Here is a 14,099-nt window from a genome sequence, read left to right on the forward strand (position 1 = left end):
GTTAATGTGAATATAATAGCGGTTCACTGATAGAAAGGAGGCGACCGCAAATGAGTCCGAGCCAAGTTCAACTTCTGTGTTCAGCAGGTCTTAGGAAATTTACCTGATGCAATGTGGATTATAAATGCTGTAAATTTCCATCCTCACTATTACAGACTATTTAGTATTTGTACCATGAATAATATTAAATAGTAATCATTACTCATGTCCCGACTGGCCCTGAAATGATACCTTCACAAAGCAACTCCATAGTAACAGATGGGATCCACAGTCTCTCTTTTTATGCAAATTGTAAAATTCGGCACTCAAATATGTAACGCTTCAGTCTGAGTTAGTCAAATCAAGTGGGTATTTCCCAAAGTTACAATATTTTAATACAAAGGTTTCTTTTAGTATTGCAGCTCAGCAAGGAAATATCATCAGGGGAAACATTAAGAGGACATTGGTTTCTAAAAAGACAGTTTAAAGACCTGCATCCATCGTCATTGTGCAGTAGACTGAAGGATGTTCAGGAACACAGTAAAAAATACTGTGCGTGCACATGAATTATTCAGCTTTAATGACTGTATGACCGCATAGGATACATTTTTCTGTTGAATACATTGAAATGTTTCTGTTTGGAGCTCTTGAACAGAGTTACTTTCAGCAGAAGAAGAAATAAGTAAACACAGTAGCAATCTTTACTGTCGGAGGCGCCATTTTCAGTATTCAATAATCAGATTTCAATTGGCTTTATTAGCATGTAAATACATTTGTAAATGTGGATAAAGAAAAACACTGTGTATATAAGAAATATAATTATCAACAGTGAACATGTTATGCCCTGTATGTTTATTTCATGTTTTATACATTAAACATATGTATATGTCATTAAAATAGTTAACAGGTTATTATCTGTCTTTCCTGCTCAGTTCAGTTGGATTTCTCTGTTGAGGGATTGATTGCAGCTCATTTTGCTGTGAGATTTGTTTTCTTCCCTCCGTTGTCCACAACACTCTTCTTTCAGGTGCTTTTTAAACACACCGGTCTGTGGCTCTGAGGCCGACTGTTTGTACTGGTAAACTGATACATTTATAAAACCATCACCACATAATTTACTGTTTATGTGACACTCGCTGATCAAATGGCACCCTCTTCTGGTAAAGAGTAGGTCATCCTCCATCCTTTTACACAGCAGCTGGATAAAATGTGATTCAAGGTCACGCTGGTTTGTGCTGCATTACTTTTTTTTATATAGATTTTCAGCACAATGCATTAAGCTCCCCTTTAAATGCCCTTGTTCCATTCTATTATATGTTAATGCTTCTCCTCAATGCAAGCCTGACATCTCAATGTAATGGGTCAATGCCCATGACAAAATGTTTTAATCTTACTTTAATCAGGTGTCACATTCACAGCAATAACCAGGGAGGTGAGTTGTTGGAGAGCTGAACGGTGGACTGCTGAGTGGAGCAGCTGGAGGTGAAGCGCATTGCTCAGTTGCAGCTTAAAAGTGTGTTTCATTCACATCATGCAGATTTTCCAAGATGGGTAGTGGACTCGAACGTCTCAAGCCTTCTTTTGTAACTCCCTGCTGACTTTCAGGCTAGTCAGCATTACCCAGAATAACTGTGGAGTCTGTGACATGCTTGTTCTAAATTATCTTCAAGGAACTAACAGAAAGGAGAAACTAGTTAGACACATTTTTAATTAAAAGGGGCCATGTGGTGATTAAATGACAACTTAAGTAGCTCAAATGTTTGATCCTCCAACAAGACAGGCAAAATAATGTGAAATATGTTGAGGATGTTTGCACAGTGGTGAGCAGTTTGCATTGGTGTACTTAAGAGTCTAAGTAATCTTCTTAGTGTTAGTAAGTACCCAGCTAGAAATCAGCTACTGTCCAGATTGTCTCTTCCTGCCCCAGATAAACAACTCAGACAACAACAAAGTGAGGCTCGAGGAACTATGTGGCATGGTCGCTTCACTGGCATGAAATATGCACCTCCCCTCCTTTGGGAACTGTGTTGACAGAGCCGTGGAAGAAGTTTTGGTGGGTCTCCTCAACTTGAAGATGTTTGGCAGCGGCACCAAGAAGTGGTTTGTGAAGAAGCAGAAGAGGCAGCATCAGAGGTCCGGCAGGAGGCCGTGCACCAGGAAGAAGAAGATATGGGCAGCTAAGATCCTCAAACAGCACAGACAAAAGATCCTGAGCGAGCTGGATGTCAACACCGTACTTCCCTACCTGGTGTATGATAAGGTTTTCTCACTGGGGGAATACAAAGAAATACTGGGACAGGAGTCCAGCAAGAAACGGACGGAGATATTCTTGGACCATCTGTCCTCAAAGGGGCCTGCTGCATTCTGCTCATTCTGCTCTGTTTTGGAGGAAGTGTGTCCCCACCTGCTAACCTGCTTTCTGTTGGAAGTAGAAGGTACAGCCATTAATTAGCCACTTATTACATTAACACAAAAATTAAAGGTCATAGAAGGCTGTGTGTTCCTGTGCTAATGTTCTCTTTGGAAAACGTTTCAGTGTGCATTTCAAAGAACAGGACAGAGATACAGCTCATCGATCTGTCGCTGCTTCCCACTTATTTGTCCAGTATTTTCACTTATCTTGTGTTGAAATTGCAAAACAAAAAAACAACATAAAGGGAAGAAAACTGCTTTGCAGTAAGCCAGCGCCACTGACTAAGAGCCAGCAAAAATAGCTTCTTAAATCTGGATGGCTGAGGGGATTACTGAGCCGCCAGCGTTCCTAACTAGCCTCTGACAACATATGGCCTCAACGTGGCTGCAGTCTGCAGAGCCTTGTCTGTGCTGCGCTACTCCAAATCACTATGCTTTACTTACATTTACATAAAACTGAGTACTCTCAAGAAACAGCTCAGAGAGTGTCTGCTTTATCTGTGGCTAATGTCCCGCAATTAAGAACTTGTGAATCCTCCTGCTTACTCACCCAGTCAGAGGAGAAGAAGGCTAAATTAAGTGAGCCATAAAAAGTGGCTAATATATTAATCTGTTCCCACAGATGGTGCCCTAGGACGGGACACGAAAGGGGGCCTCCCTGTGCCCCCAAACTGTCAAGGAGGGCAAACTGTGTGCTCCCCTCCCATGTACACCGACCCCGTGTTTGACTCCAGGTGAGAGCCACTTTACATATCACTGATGTTACGTAAGAGCCTCACATCTGAGAGTGTTTTCATTTCTTCTGGATTACTTGATGTTCCGTAAAGGTGTTTCCAAACCACATTAGATAAACTTAATCTTGGTGATGATGTTAAATCTAAGGCTTCTTAGAGTCTAAAATGATGATACGTTGGAGAGCTGAGGATTTGTCAACAGCACAAATACGCTTTAATTTTTAGAAAAACTCTTTTTTTAAAGCGTCTTTACAAATGTTTTAGATCCTTATGATGACAATCACAAGGCCTGGGGCCGACAGAAATAGCAAATTATTCTTCTGACGTTGGTTGATTGCATCTGGAAAACCAGATTGTGCTCCTTATGAATGGAGCTATTTAAGCATCTACAGTATGTCTGCCCTGCAGTTTCACCGTCTCTGCTCTCTTATTTTAATCATTTTAGGTTTTAAACATACAGACAGACGACATTAAAAGAAATTAAAGATTAAAGCAAACACATGAATAAATGTGCGGAGAACCATAACAACTGAGCACCTAGGGGAGATTTTGAAAAGATGTATATTCTAGTTTATCTATGTCTTATTGCTTTGCATGGTTAATGTGTGCAAAATGTGGTCAGTAACAGGGTTGCTCATTTGTGCTGCTTTATGCTGCTTTGCATGGCTGCATGTCTTGAATGATGGATGTTGTCGTTGCATCATTGCATCGATGTTTTGCTGCCTCCTGTTGCTCTGCATGATTTCTGCACTGTCTATTGTGCATGCTGATTGCGTTGCTTTTGTTATCATGCTGGTGTCTTATTGTCTTATATTTGTATTTCTTATCCCGTCACTGCATTGGTTTTAGAACATCTGGCCAAATTAGCTCGCTGGCTAACACTGGCACATTTACAGAAATGCTGATTAATGTGTGAATGTCTCTTGTCCTTATAAATACATAGAGAAATGAAAGGATGTATTTCAGCGACAAAAGAGGAAATATGTGTTGGATGAATGGATCCACAGAAGAATCTGTGCCAAGATGATCGTGATTTCAGCACTATATTCATGTCTTAAAATGGTGATTCTTAACTGCGTACATAAATGAGAGGACAGAAAAGCAGAGCATAAAATGATGTCTGCTGAGTTTTGTATGTGAGAGCGACCGGAGCAGTTCGGTACACTGGTGCAGAGTCCTGCGAGGCAGCTTTTGTCACTGTGTGTCAGGCCCCGTGAATGCATCATGACTGAGTGATGGTGTCTTTCTGGGTGTATGTGGACCCCTGGAGAGTACCCTTGGCCCAGCTAACACAGCGGGGGGAGGGATGGGAGGGACAGGGAATAGTTGATAGTGTGTATATATGTGTGTGTGAGTGTGAGAGAGAGGTAGAGTGGGCGACGGTTTGCTTGGATGTGATGCCTGAAGTGACGGGACAGACAAGCTGATATGCTCCCTAGACCGTTAAGAAGGCCTCTTTAATGTATGACAGCTAAGTCAGCATGGAGACAGCTATCCCAGTGGTCTGGCCCCGGGCACTGACACACACACACACACACACACACACAGACACACAGACAGACAGGCTGACAGAAACAGCCCAACACACACAACATAGCATAGCAGCACACACAGCCAGAATGGTCACAGAGCTTCCACAGGAGATGATGTACGCTAAGGCAATGTAAGTCCTCTTGAAATGTCATTTCAGAGTTAAATACTTTATTTGTACATAAGACTCTTGAGTACAGCTGTATGTGATGAAGCTCATTGGATTCTTACGTCTCTCACATATATCTGTTGGTGTTAGGAAAGGCATCACTCAGGGAGGATGTTTTTGTTGCCGCTTGTGTTTTTTTGATGTGCCTTTGATTTCCTGCTTGTGTGTTACCGGTCAATACAGGCTGATTCAGATACAGTGAGCGAATGAAGTGATGGGCAACGTTGACTGCATGTATATCTAGATAAAAACGGCATAATCTTTTGTTTATTCACTCTTAGGAGAAGTAGGACAGAAAGTGCCTAGAGTCATGGATGCTTGGCTTCAGAATTTGTGTGCCAGCATGTGTCTCCGTGTGACAGAGTGAAGCATGTCTGCAGCCGTGCTTGTTATATATATACGGGGAAACAACCTGGGAATATCTTCCTCTTCGTGAACTGTACCTCTGCACGAAGTCGTGTGTGTTTTGTTTTGTTTTCTTACCCTCCTGATCTGCACACTTTCTCTGATCCACAGCAGAAGAGCAGATTGATTGTCAGCTGTGCAGGTTCAAACAGACACTGTGTTTATTAGTTTGGCTTTTCGTGTCCGCCTCTGGTCAGTATCCTGCTGACTGAGAGTGAACATGCAGCATTTAATCACATTTGGGCACATCGCTGTCTTAAAGGGCACAAAGGACCTGTGTATCACTGTAAGAGCAGCGCGGAAACTGATGTGAAGCTGACTGCATCCACTTTAAGAAGCTGTTGACTTCTTTGTTCCTTTCAAAGGACTCTTGTAGTTTTTTTAAACCAGCATATAAAACCTCTAGAGCAGTCTGAACTCTCAAATGATCAAAGTGCTGATATAAATTGCATTGCATAAAATGCATTAAATGCATGATTACGCAGAAACATTGATTGGAAAACTGGCTTTTTTTAAGTGCAGGATATATCACTTTCTCCCACAGAGGATGTGTGTGTGTGTGTGTGTGCATATGTGTGTGTGAGGAAGCGTTGGCCATGTGTTTGAATCTGTGGCCTTATATGTATATGTGAGGCTGCAGCGATGATGTAAGTCACCGTGCCTTCATCCATAAGTGGAGAAAATGAGATGCTGGCAGGTTGAGAAGGAGGTGGAGGAAGAGGAGGAGGAGGAGGAGGAGGAGGAGGAGAGATTAGCTGTAGCTGTGAGGTTATGCTTCTCTGTGCTGATGACTCACCTCACAGCACATAGAGGAAGCACTGCGACAGCTCTGAGGTGTGACTGTGTGTGTGCGTGCGTGCGTGTGTTTCATTACTCTTGTTCTTCTTGCTGCAGTGCATTCATGTGAAGAGGACTTTCTCTGTGAACTTCTCCTCTTTGTTTGGTGCAAAAGTAATAAATCACAGTGTTACAGCGGTAGTGGTTCTTAGGGCTTTCGTCCAGGTTTGTCTCCTCTGGGAGCAGCCTCTGAGTCCTACAAACCAGCTTTGATTTTTGCTGTACGGAATAAAGTGGACAAGAGAGTCTAAGGACACAAGAAAGAAGGGCAGCCCTGTCTGTCCTATTTACTTGCTGGAAAAAAAAGAAAGAAAAGTACTTTAGTGTGTTATTAGCGCGCACGTGTGCCTGTGCGTCTCCGTGTGAGCGTGCTTGTGTCGGTGTGTGTGCGTGTGTGCGCCGTACAATAAAAGATGTCAGCAGTGGGTTCTCATGTGAGAAGGGTAATGATGGGGCAGGCTGCTCTGAGCCATTACTGTGGAGATGCAGAGGGGGGGATGCCAATGTGAAATCAAAGTGCTGCAGTGGAGTGTGCATGGGTATGCAGTGGGCTTCAGACTGCAGCACAACCACTGACCCACTGCTGTCTCAACGCTTCCCCACTGACACACTACTACTGGTTCCCATACATGCTCCCTGTAATGTGTGTGGGTGTCTATGAAAGAGAGAGAGAAGGAGAGAGGGAGGCTTGCTCTATGTGTGTGTGTGTGTGTGTGTGTGTGTGTGTGTGTGTGTGTGTGTCCGTAGCACTTTCCCCATCCACTAATGACTGCTGTGTCTTACATGCCTGATAATGATGATCTGTAGTGTGAGAGCTATCTGAATGGCGTCCTAGTCAATGGGAGGTGACAGAGTGCGTTGCTGGTAGGTTTGTTGAAGCGCAGCTCTGCTCTCATGAGTCCATTAGCGGCATATTAGTTGAGCGTTGACTGGATTCAAGACGCTACTAACAGGATGTAGCGACGTCACTGCCGGCATGCAGCCGAGACTCACTGTAGACATTTTCTGTGTGAGAAAACTGAATCATCTAAACCTACAGTGAGGTACCATTACGCTAACTAAACTATTTTCTGCTAGTGCCAACAATTTTATTATTACAAACAATTTAATACAAATACTTACTTACAAAATAATGCTTCATATCTGACATTGATTTAGGCTTAATCTGTAATTGTTATTACCTCTTATTGCCAGGACCAGAGCCAGGATTTTAAAACTAATGAGGTCATGAGGTCATCCCTCCAACACCAAAAAGAAATTTTCTAACTTTCATTGGATTTTTCAGATGTTACATATTGAGTTATGTTTAATTATATTTTAAGCAAGTTTTTTTTAAGTGGGGTTAATTGCTTTTTTTTTTTATAAATAATGTCAATGTATCAGGTGACGATGTGAAAACAACGTGACAATGTGAAAACAACGTGACAATGTGAAAACAACGTTAGTGATGAACGTACAGAGAATTATCACCGGAATCTGCAGCTCCCCTCCCATTCTCACCGCTCTCATTGCGTCGTTTTCAGTAGCAGCAGGATGCTGTTTTCAGTGAAAAAGCTTTAAAAACCCACTGAACACTACCTGCACAACACCAAACAGCAGACAGACACAGTTAGCGACTAGCTTGTGAACATAGTGGAGCACTTAGCAGCTTAAGACTCAGATATTTCCCTCAGGAGTTGGAAGAGACCAAAAACTATATCAACATATCAACTTAAAATGTGATGTCAATGTTTTGTTTGCAATTTGTTTCTTGGCCACCACCAAGTGGCCAAAAGAAACTCAACATAGTAAATTAACTTAAATAAAGTCTACTATTGTCTCTATTTTCCCTTTAATTAGTACCAAATTACATTGTTCCCTCAAGGTAATTATTAGGTAATTATGTACCTGTAAAATAAAGTGTTACCATTTGATTTCCCAACTTGAATAAAATTCTGGTGTAACACTGAATCTTTTATTCATTTCTTTTGTTGGCCCAAAAGTAATCAAATGTATATGTACTGGAATCATCCTAAAAATATGCAAAATGTGTGTTTTTAACTATAGTGTGTAAACTTAAGGTTGCTAATCCCCCTAAATTCCCAGAAAAAAACAGCAATGGTAGCTGCAGCCTTGCCTCATTGCATGAAATTATATGATTTTTGAACGGTACTGATTCCTTAATACATATTCTGCTTCAAACCCAGAGACCTGTGTAGAATTAACGCTTGTTTCAAGTGTATTTAATGTGTAGTATTTTTATTTCAGTACACAGATTAGTTTAGAAGCCTTTCTAACCAGCAGGTACAGCATGGAAGCATTTTTGGACATATGAGCAGTAGATAAATTTAGGTTCCTTTAATGCCCTGAAGGGTTTTCTGCTTCCAGCCATCCAGAAGTAACTAACTGGCAACCACAAAAAGAGCTGTTTTAAATTTCAGAAAAGGCCTGATGTTCATTCTCTGTGTATTATATTAGGCTTTGATGTAAGTGTTGTAATATATAAAATACCTAAAGCTATAGAAACGTAGATGTTTATTTTATAAGTAGGGATGCTTATCATTGATTTAACTCTTCCCAGTTTAACCAGATGTTTTATTTTACATACACTGTAGTGTGTTTAAACATGCACTTCTATATGTTTACCTTACACTTGCCATAGAGAGGTTCACTCTGCCAGTATTGTAGGTTAGCACACCATGTGGAGGATACTTTCATCCAGAGCACTACAGTGTCGTGGGTGCATACATTTTTAGCAACATCGGCCACAGAGGGATTCGTTCCCCTGACACTGGCAGTGTCAGAGCCGTGCTCTGCCTGTTTAACTGTATGGTGGAAATCTTCTGTAGGACACAACAATTGCTCAAGTTCGTTTTTAGCATGTGCTTCAGTCCGAGTTTTTCCTAATTAACAAACCAGCTAATCCCTTTATCACATAATGCTTATCACAGCCATTTTCTCTATTGTAGTATTCTATTGCTCATGGCAGATAAAAATAAGATCCTCAGCCCCCATTTATCTGGTCTCCACAGACCTCTTTGTGCTGCTCAACATCTTTGTTTAAGTCTGTCTGGTCTAGAGAGAGTGAGAGGTGCACTTCTCTGCTCAGGTGAGAAGGCGGCTCTCCCCTCTAAGACTTCAAAGTCTAGACTAATCGACTTACTCTGAAGCTTATAACAGCACCAGTGTGTCAGTCTATTGACCGAAAAACAACCCAAGCCAGCCTCTGTTTGCTGCTGATGACAGGTGGTGTGGGCACAGTTCACTGAGACAGAGCTGCTGCGTACGGCACCTCTATGAATTTAACAAACACAAAGTCAGCATATAATCTGAGAGACATATTTCTATGTCAAGCATCAAAATATGTCACTTTAAATTACTCATAGACTGAAGTCATAAATACTGTCTAAAGATATAAGATCTATACAAAACATTTAAATAATTATCTCTAGATAAACTACTGTTTTGTTCTCTCTGACATAGGGTGAAATATGTTCAGCATCACCAATAAAACTTCATAATCAACTCTAAATTCGTATTTTAGGATCACAAAATCAACAGTTCCCAGCACAAGCCAAGCAAAGGGGCACACGTGAAACTGGTGATGTCGGCATCATTTTCATCCTTGCTCGCACATCCAACAGAGAATACTTTCACTGTATATTTATATATAAATGAAACAGACTTAGCAAATAAATCGTGACGTAGCCCACGTGAAGCGCATGAACTCGTGAGCTTGTGGTTCAAATGGTAACCGCTGCTAGGCAACAGCAACATGGACGCCAAAAGATTCCTCATCCACCGAGCCGAACGATTTAGCAAGCTAGCGAGCGGGTAACGTAATGCAGGAAATGCAAAGGCATAATGAAAACATGAGGCCGTTTGGAATATCAGCATTTTCCTCAGACATATTATAAAATGATGAAGAAAAGCTCTATACGACTAGAATTACAATAACTTACCATCTGCCTCGTGAACGCGAGCTTTCAGAAAATTTCCACTCACGAGGTCGCGAATACCACAAGAGGGCGCCGTTCATATGGACATTTCTCGTACACACGATCCCATTTGATTGTGCCGTTGAACGTCCACTGAAGCTTCTGCTCCACTGAAGAGACGAGAAATGGAGTGGAGCACTTCCTTTCTGGATTTTTTGTTAAAATCTGCTTTACAAACTGAAGCAGCTAATTGGAATTCAACCATCATCCCTTTTATTGTTTACACCTGCGCTTACACTGTGTTACATGCCGGGTCTATTGTAGAACAGGATGTGCCCACTAAAATAACCACCACCTCACTCCTTTTTTTGGAGGTGGTGGTTATTTGGGTGGGGGTCGTTACTGCTCCCAAGAAATATTGTGCAACACAAAGATACTCGACTTTCTAAATAAGCCACTGTTAACAAGTAATTAAAGACAAACTGTAGACTTCCTAAACAGATGCTACAACTGAGCTCCTCCAAATGAATGGTCCCTTGCCTCCCTCCCCTCCTCCTCCTCCCCCTCCTCCCCCCTCCTCCCTCTGCTCTCCCTCCTCCCCTCCCTCGCAGTCGCTCCCCTCTGACTACACTGTACACACACTCTCTCCCCTACCTCACACACACGGACGCCTGGACGCTGCAGCGTTTTTAAGAGAGTGTTTCCAGCCCCGGATAGGAGGGAGGAGGCAGGAGGAAGGAGATGATGTCCGATTCCTGACCGTATTTTAAAAAAGAAAAACACACACACAAACTAAAAACTACAAATCGAATGGATCGGCGATCTGTGTGCGAGCTCTAAAACACGGTCAGAGTGTCATTGCAGACATGGGTCGCAGCGGTACGGCACCTTTCGCTCAGCTCCTTGGGGAGTGTTTTCACTGTCAGTCCTTCAGCGCTGGAAATGGCGTTGTGATGCTGAGCATGGAAGACGCAGCGGAGGCGGATGCCAGGGAATAAAGAAATATATGATCACCTGTGCTTTTCTTTGGGTTGGATTTTTAGTAGCGGTGGACAGTACCATGGTGAATTACCAGAAATACATTACTGTAATGCAGCTGGCTCTGGGGGTGACCGCCTCCAACAAAGAACATTGTCTTCCACCCAGGAAGCGTATGTGGTGAGTATGAATCTTGGTGCGGATGATGATGATGATGATGATGAGGGTGATGATGATGATGATGATGCAGGTTGGGAGAAAAAAAAAAAAAAAAGGGAGGCTGCGATGAGCGCGAGCTGTCGCCTCCCACATCCCGTCAAATGATGAGCGGGTCACGGAGCCACCGTGAGCCCGCTCACTCTCCGAAAGGACATAATATTGCTTTCAGCCACTGCAGCCAGTCTGCACCATGTTGCAATCATCACAAACCCCACTGTGGTCGATACACAGTAGGTAAGGCAACTACTCCGCATGCTGGGAGTTTGCGTGCGTGCGTGCGTGCCTTTGTGCGTGCGCGCGCGCGCGCGTGTGACACCAAGTCCAGTGGCTCTACAGCTATGTCCTTCCTCTCCCATCAGTTTGTAAAGTTGAATGCGTAGGGATGATGTCATAGCCTCATCATTGTTTCTTTGCCTCCAACTTCATGTGCTTTAACGTACTCGTGTGGCCTTCACTGCACTGCTGTTGTCACTGGAAATGTCATCATCGAGCTAACCATGTGGTAAACCATCTCCCTTCCTCCTCAAACCCCCACTTCTGTGTCATGACCAATTAATAAAATGTGAAGCATGAAACATGACCCTCTCCTGATTTTATTTCCTGTGCTGCAGCCAGGCCTCTGTACAGCTCTCATTGCCATGTCTATTAAACATTTTCCACCCATACTCTGCTCTCTGCATGTGTGTTTGTGTCTTGTCTCTCCACCTATCCAGTGTCCTCATTACTCTGTGTGCCTGTATGCTACAGTATATTGCAGTGACCACCTCTCACTCTCTCTCTCTCTCTCTTTCTCCTCCTGCGGCCTTGTTCATTTGTTTACTTTAAGACAAGTCTTTCCTCTTTCATTCCTTTTCCTCGCTGTAAGCAGACCTGCTGCCGAGGCTGCAACGTGTGTGACATAGTATCCCTAATTACAGCCGGATTACCATCTTGTTTGAAAGCAAAGCTGGTTAATTAGCAGTCAATAGGCTCAATGGCACTCTGATAGCGAGTGTTTCAAAATGTATAGTACGGTGTGGATCATTTACCCACATAATGCAGTTACATTGGCGTGGCTCCAGTGTGGGACAGGCTTAACTATTATCATCACCTCCTTAAAGCCAACCTGAACCATTTCCTTAACCATTTCTGTGACTGAAGCAAGGACAAAACACTGATGCTGAAAATCTCTGAGCGTGGTGTAATGTGGTGTAATAAGCTGTTCTCAGATCTTTTTACTTTATTTTAATTCAAACATTTACAAGAACATGACTGCCATCTCTTGTCACCGAAGTCAAAGTGCTGCTGAAACCTCATCCGGGGTCAGACGCTTATCACGTGCAGCTTTTTTATCTCTTGGTCTCTTTGGCTAATCATATTCCTTAGTCATCCTCTTATTAGCCTAATTGCCCTCCTCGGAGAAGATAAGGGATTTCATTGAGACAACGGATTCCTTTCATGTTTCTTCTGTTGTCTTTGTTGTTTTGATAATTACATCTCCATGTTTAAGTAAATTTTGGAAGGCATCTTCTTGTCTCATCTACAGCAGTGCACTGCTACAAAAAGCTAAACTAGTTATGTAACTCCTAGAGCAAGCTCTGACCTTGTTCAACTGAATATTTTTTACAGCTTACATTTCCAGTGAAAAGCAGTACACAGTAAACACAGACTGACTCGTAATTTGTATTTTTTTGTATCATTATATGTGATTTAAAGCAGTGGTTCCCAACCTTTTTGGCTTGTAAAACGGTGCAATGTCTGCTCGTGACCCCTGTTCACAGGTTGCATCTGTTTACTGGTTGTTTTCTCTCCATTTACTGCACATACTTTTAATTATTCTTTCTAATTAATCTTTGACATAAAAAAAAACTGCAGACTTGACAGTCACTGTGATTCCAAATTTCAAGGGTCCGCTAATTTGTATTTGTGCTAAATCACTAATTCTGTAATATATGGAAACCATAATGAATGAAAACCAAAGGTTGCCAGGAAAGGAGGGAAAATACCTAAAACATCTGAATGTCTGGCTGTAATATAAAAATGCATTCTAAACTCTACATCATAAAGGCTAATTCAAGACAGTAAACAGTACACGAGTACAGGTGTTGTCCTGTAATAATTGGAGCATCCATTCTATATCGGTAGAACGGGAAAAGAGAACTGAGAAATAAAAGTGAAAAACAACATAGAGGCTTGGAACCGCTACAGTTTGTTTGATATATTATTAACTCGATATTATCTGTATCTATACGTGCTGATACTTAAAGATACATGAAATACAGTATCTGGAATTGATATTCATGGTACACTTTATCCTTATTGTCATTCTCATCTTCATTATTGTAATTCATGTCGTCAGTAAAAGCAGTAGTGGTGGTAAAAACAACAGCTGTAGTTTCTAGTGATATAATAATAGTAGTAACCGTAACAGTACTAGTGGTAGTACTATTAAACTGCCTTCCTTGTGGCTGAAGCTGCCACATTTACTACACACCATTTAGAGAATGTGTGTAAATTTGATTTATAGTTATTCAGCTTCTTTCTCATTCTTCTCAACGCTATATTATATGAGAAAACGTGACAAAATACAAGAAGAACAAGAAGTGTGAGCAGATCTTTTTGTCCTATGAGTCACCGAATGAATCTGATGAAATACAGTATAATGTTGTGTAGTGTGCAGCATCCTCACCTGACTGAAACGCAGCATAGTGACATTATCAACGAAAAACGTTGTCATCAAAATGAGTGAGTTTCAGGTCGATGAATCTGCATGAAGTTTTCTAAAATCTAAAACGCAAACATCACGTTTATTTATAGTTATCAGAGATGAAGCACAAAATAGGATTTTTATGATAATAAACGTGTGGTGTAACTAAGCCTCGGGTTGTCTAGTTCACACAGTTACATTTGAGTTGTAATTCTTACATTACACCTGGTGCT

The 14,099-nt window shown here is 41.8% G+C and overlaps 1 protein-coding gene across 1 annotated transcript in view; it reads left to right on the plus strand.

Annotated features, from left to right (window-relative positions):
- Positions 1–1,978: 1,978 nt before the first annotated feature.
- The window catches only part of tjp1b (tight junction protein 1b), a 62,383-nt gene continuing 50,262 nt past the window's right edge, over positions 1,979–14,099 (plus strand). Inside the window, exons 1-2 of the mRNA XM_070908152.1 lie at positions 1,979–2,414; positions 3,014–3,125. Of these exons, the coding sequence (XP_070764253.1) occupies positions 1,979–2,414; positions 3,014–3,125 (548 nt within the window). The remainder of the gene's footprint in view (positions 2,415–3,013; positions 3,126–14,099) is intronic.

This window comes from Enoplosus armatus, chromosome 6, assembly GCF_043641665.1.
Source record: "Enoplosus armatus isolate fEnoArm2 chromosome 6, fEnoArm2.hap1, whole genome shotgun sequence".
NCBI classification, from domain to species: Eukaryota; Metazoa; Chordata; class Actinopteri; order Centrarchiformes; family Enoplosidae; genus Enoplosus; species Enoplosus armatus.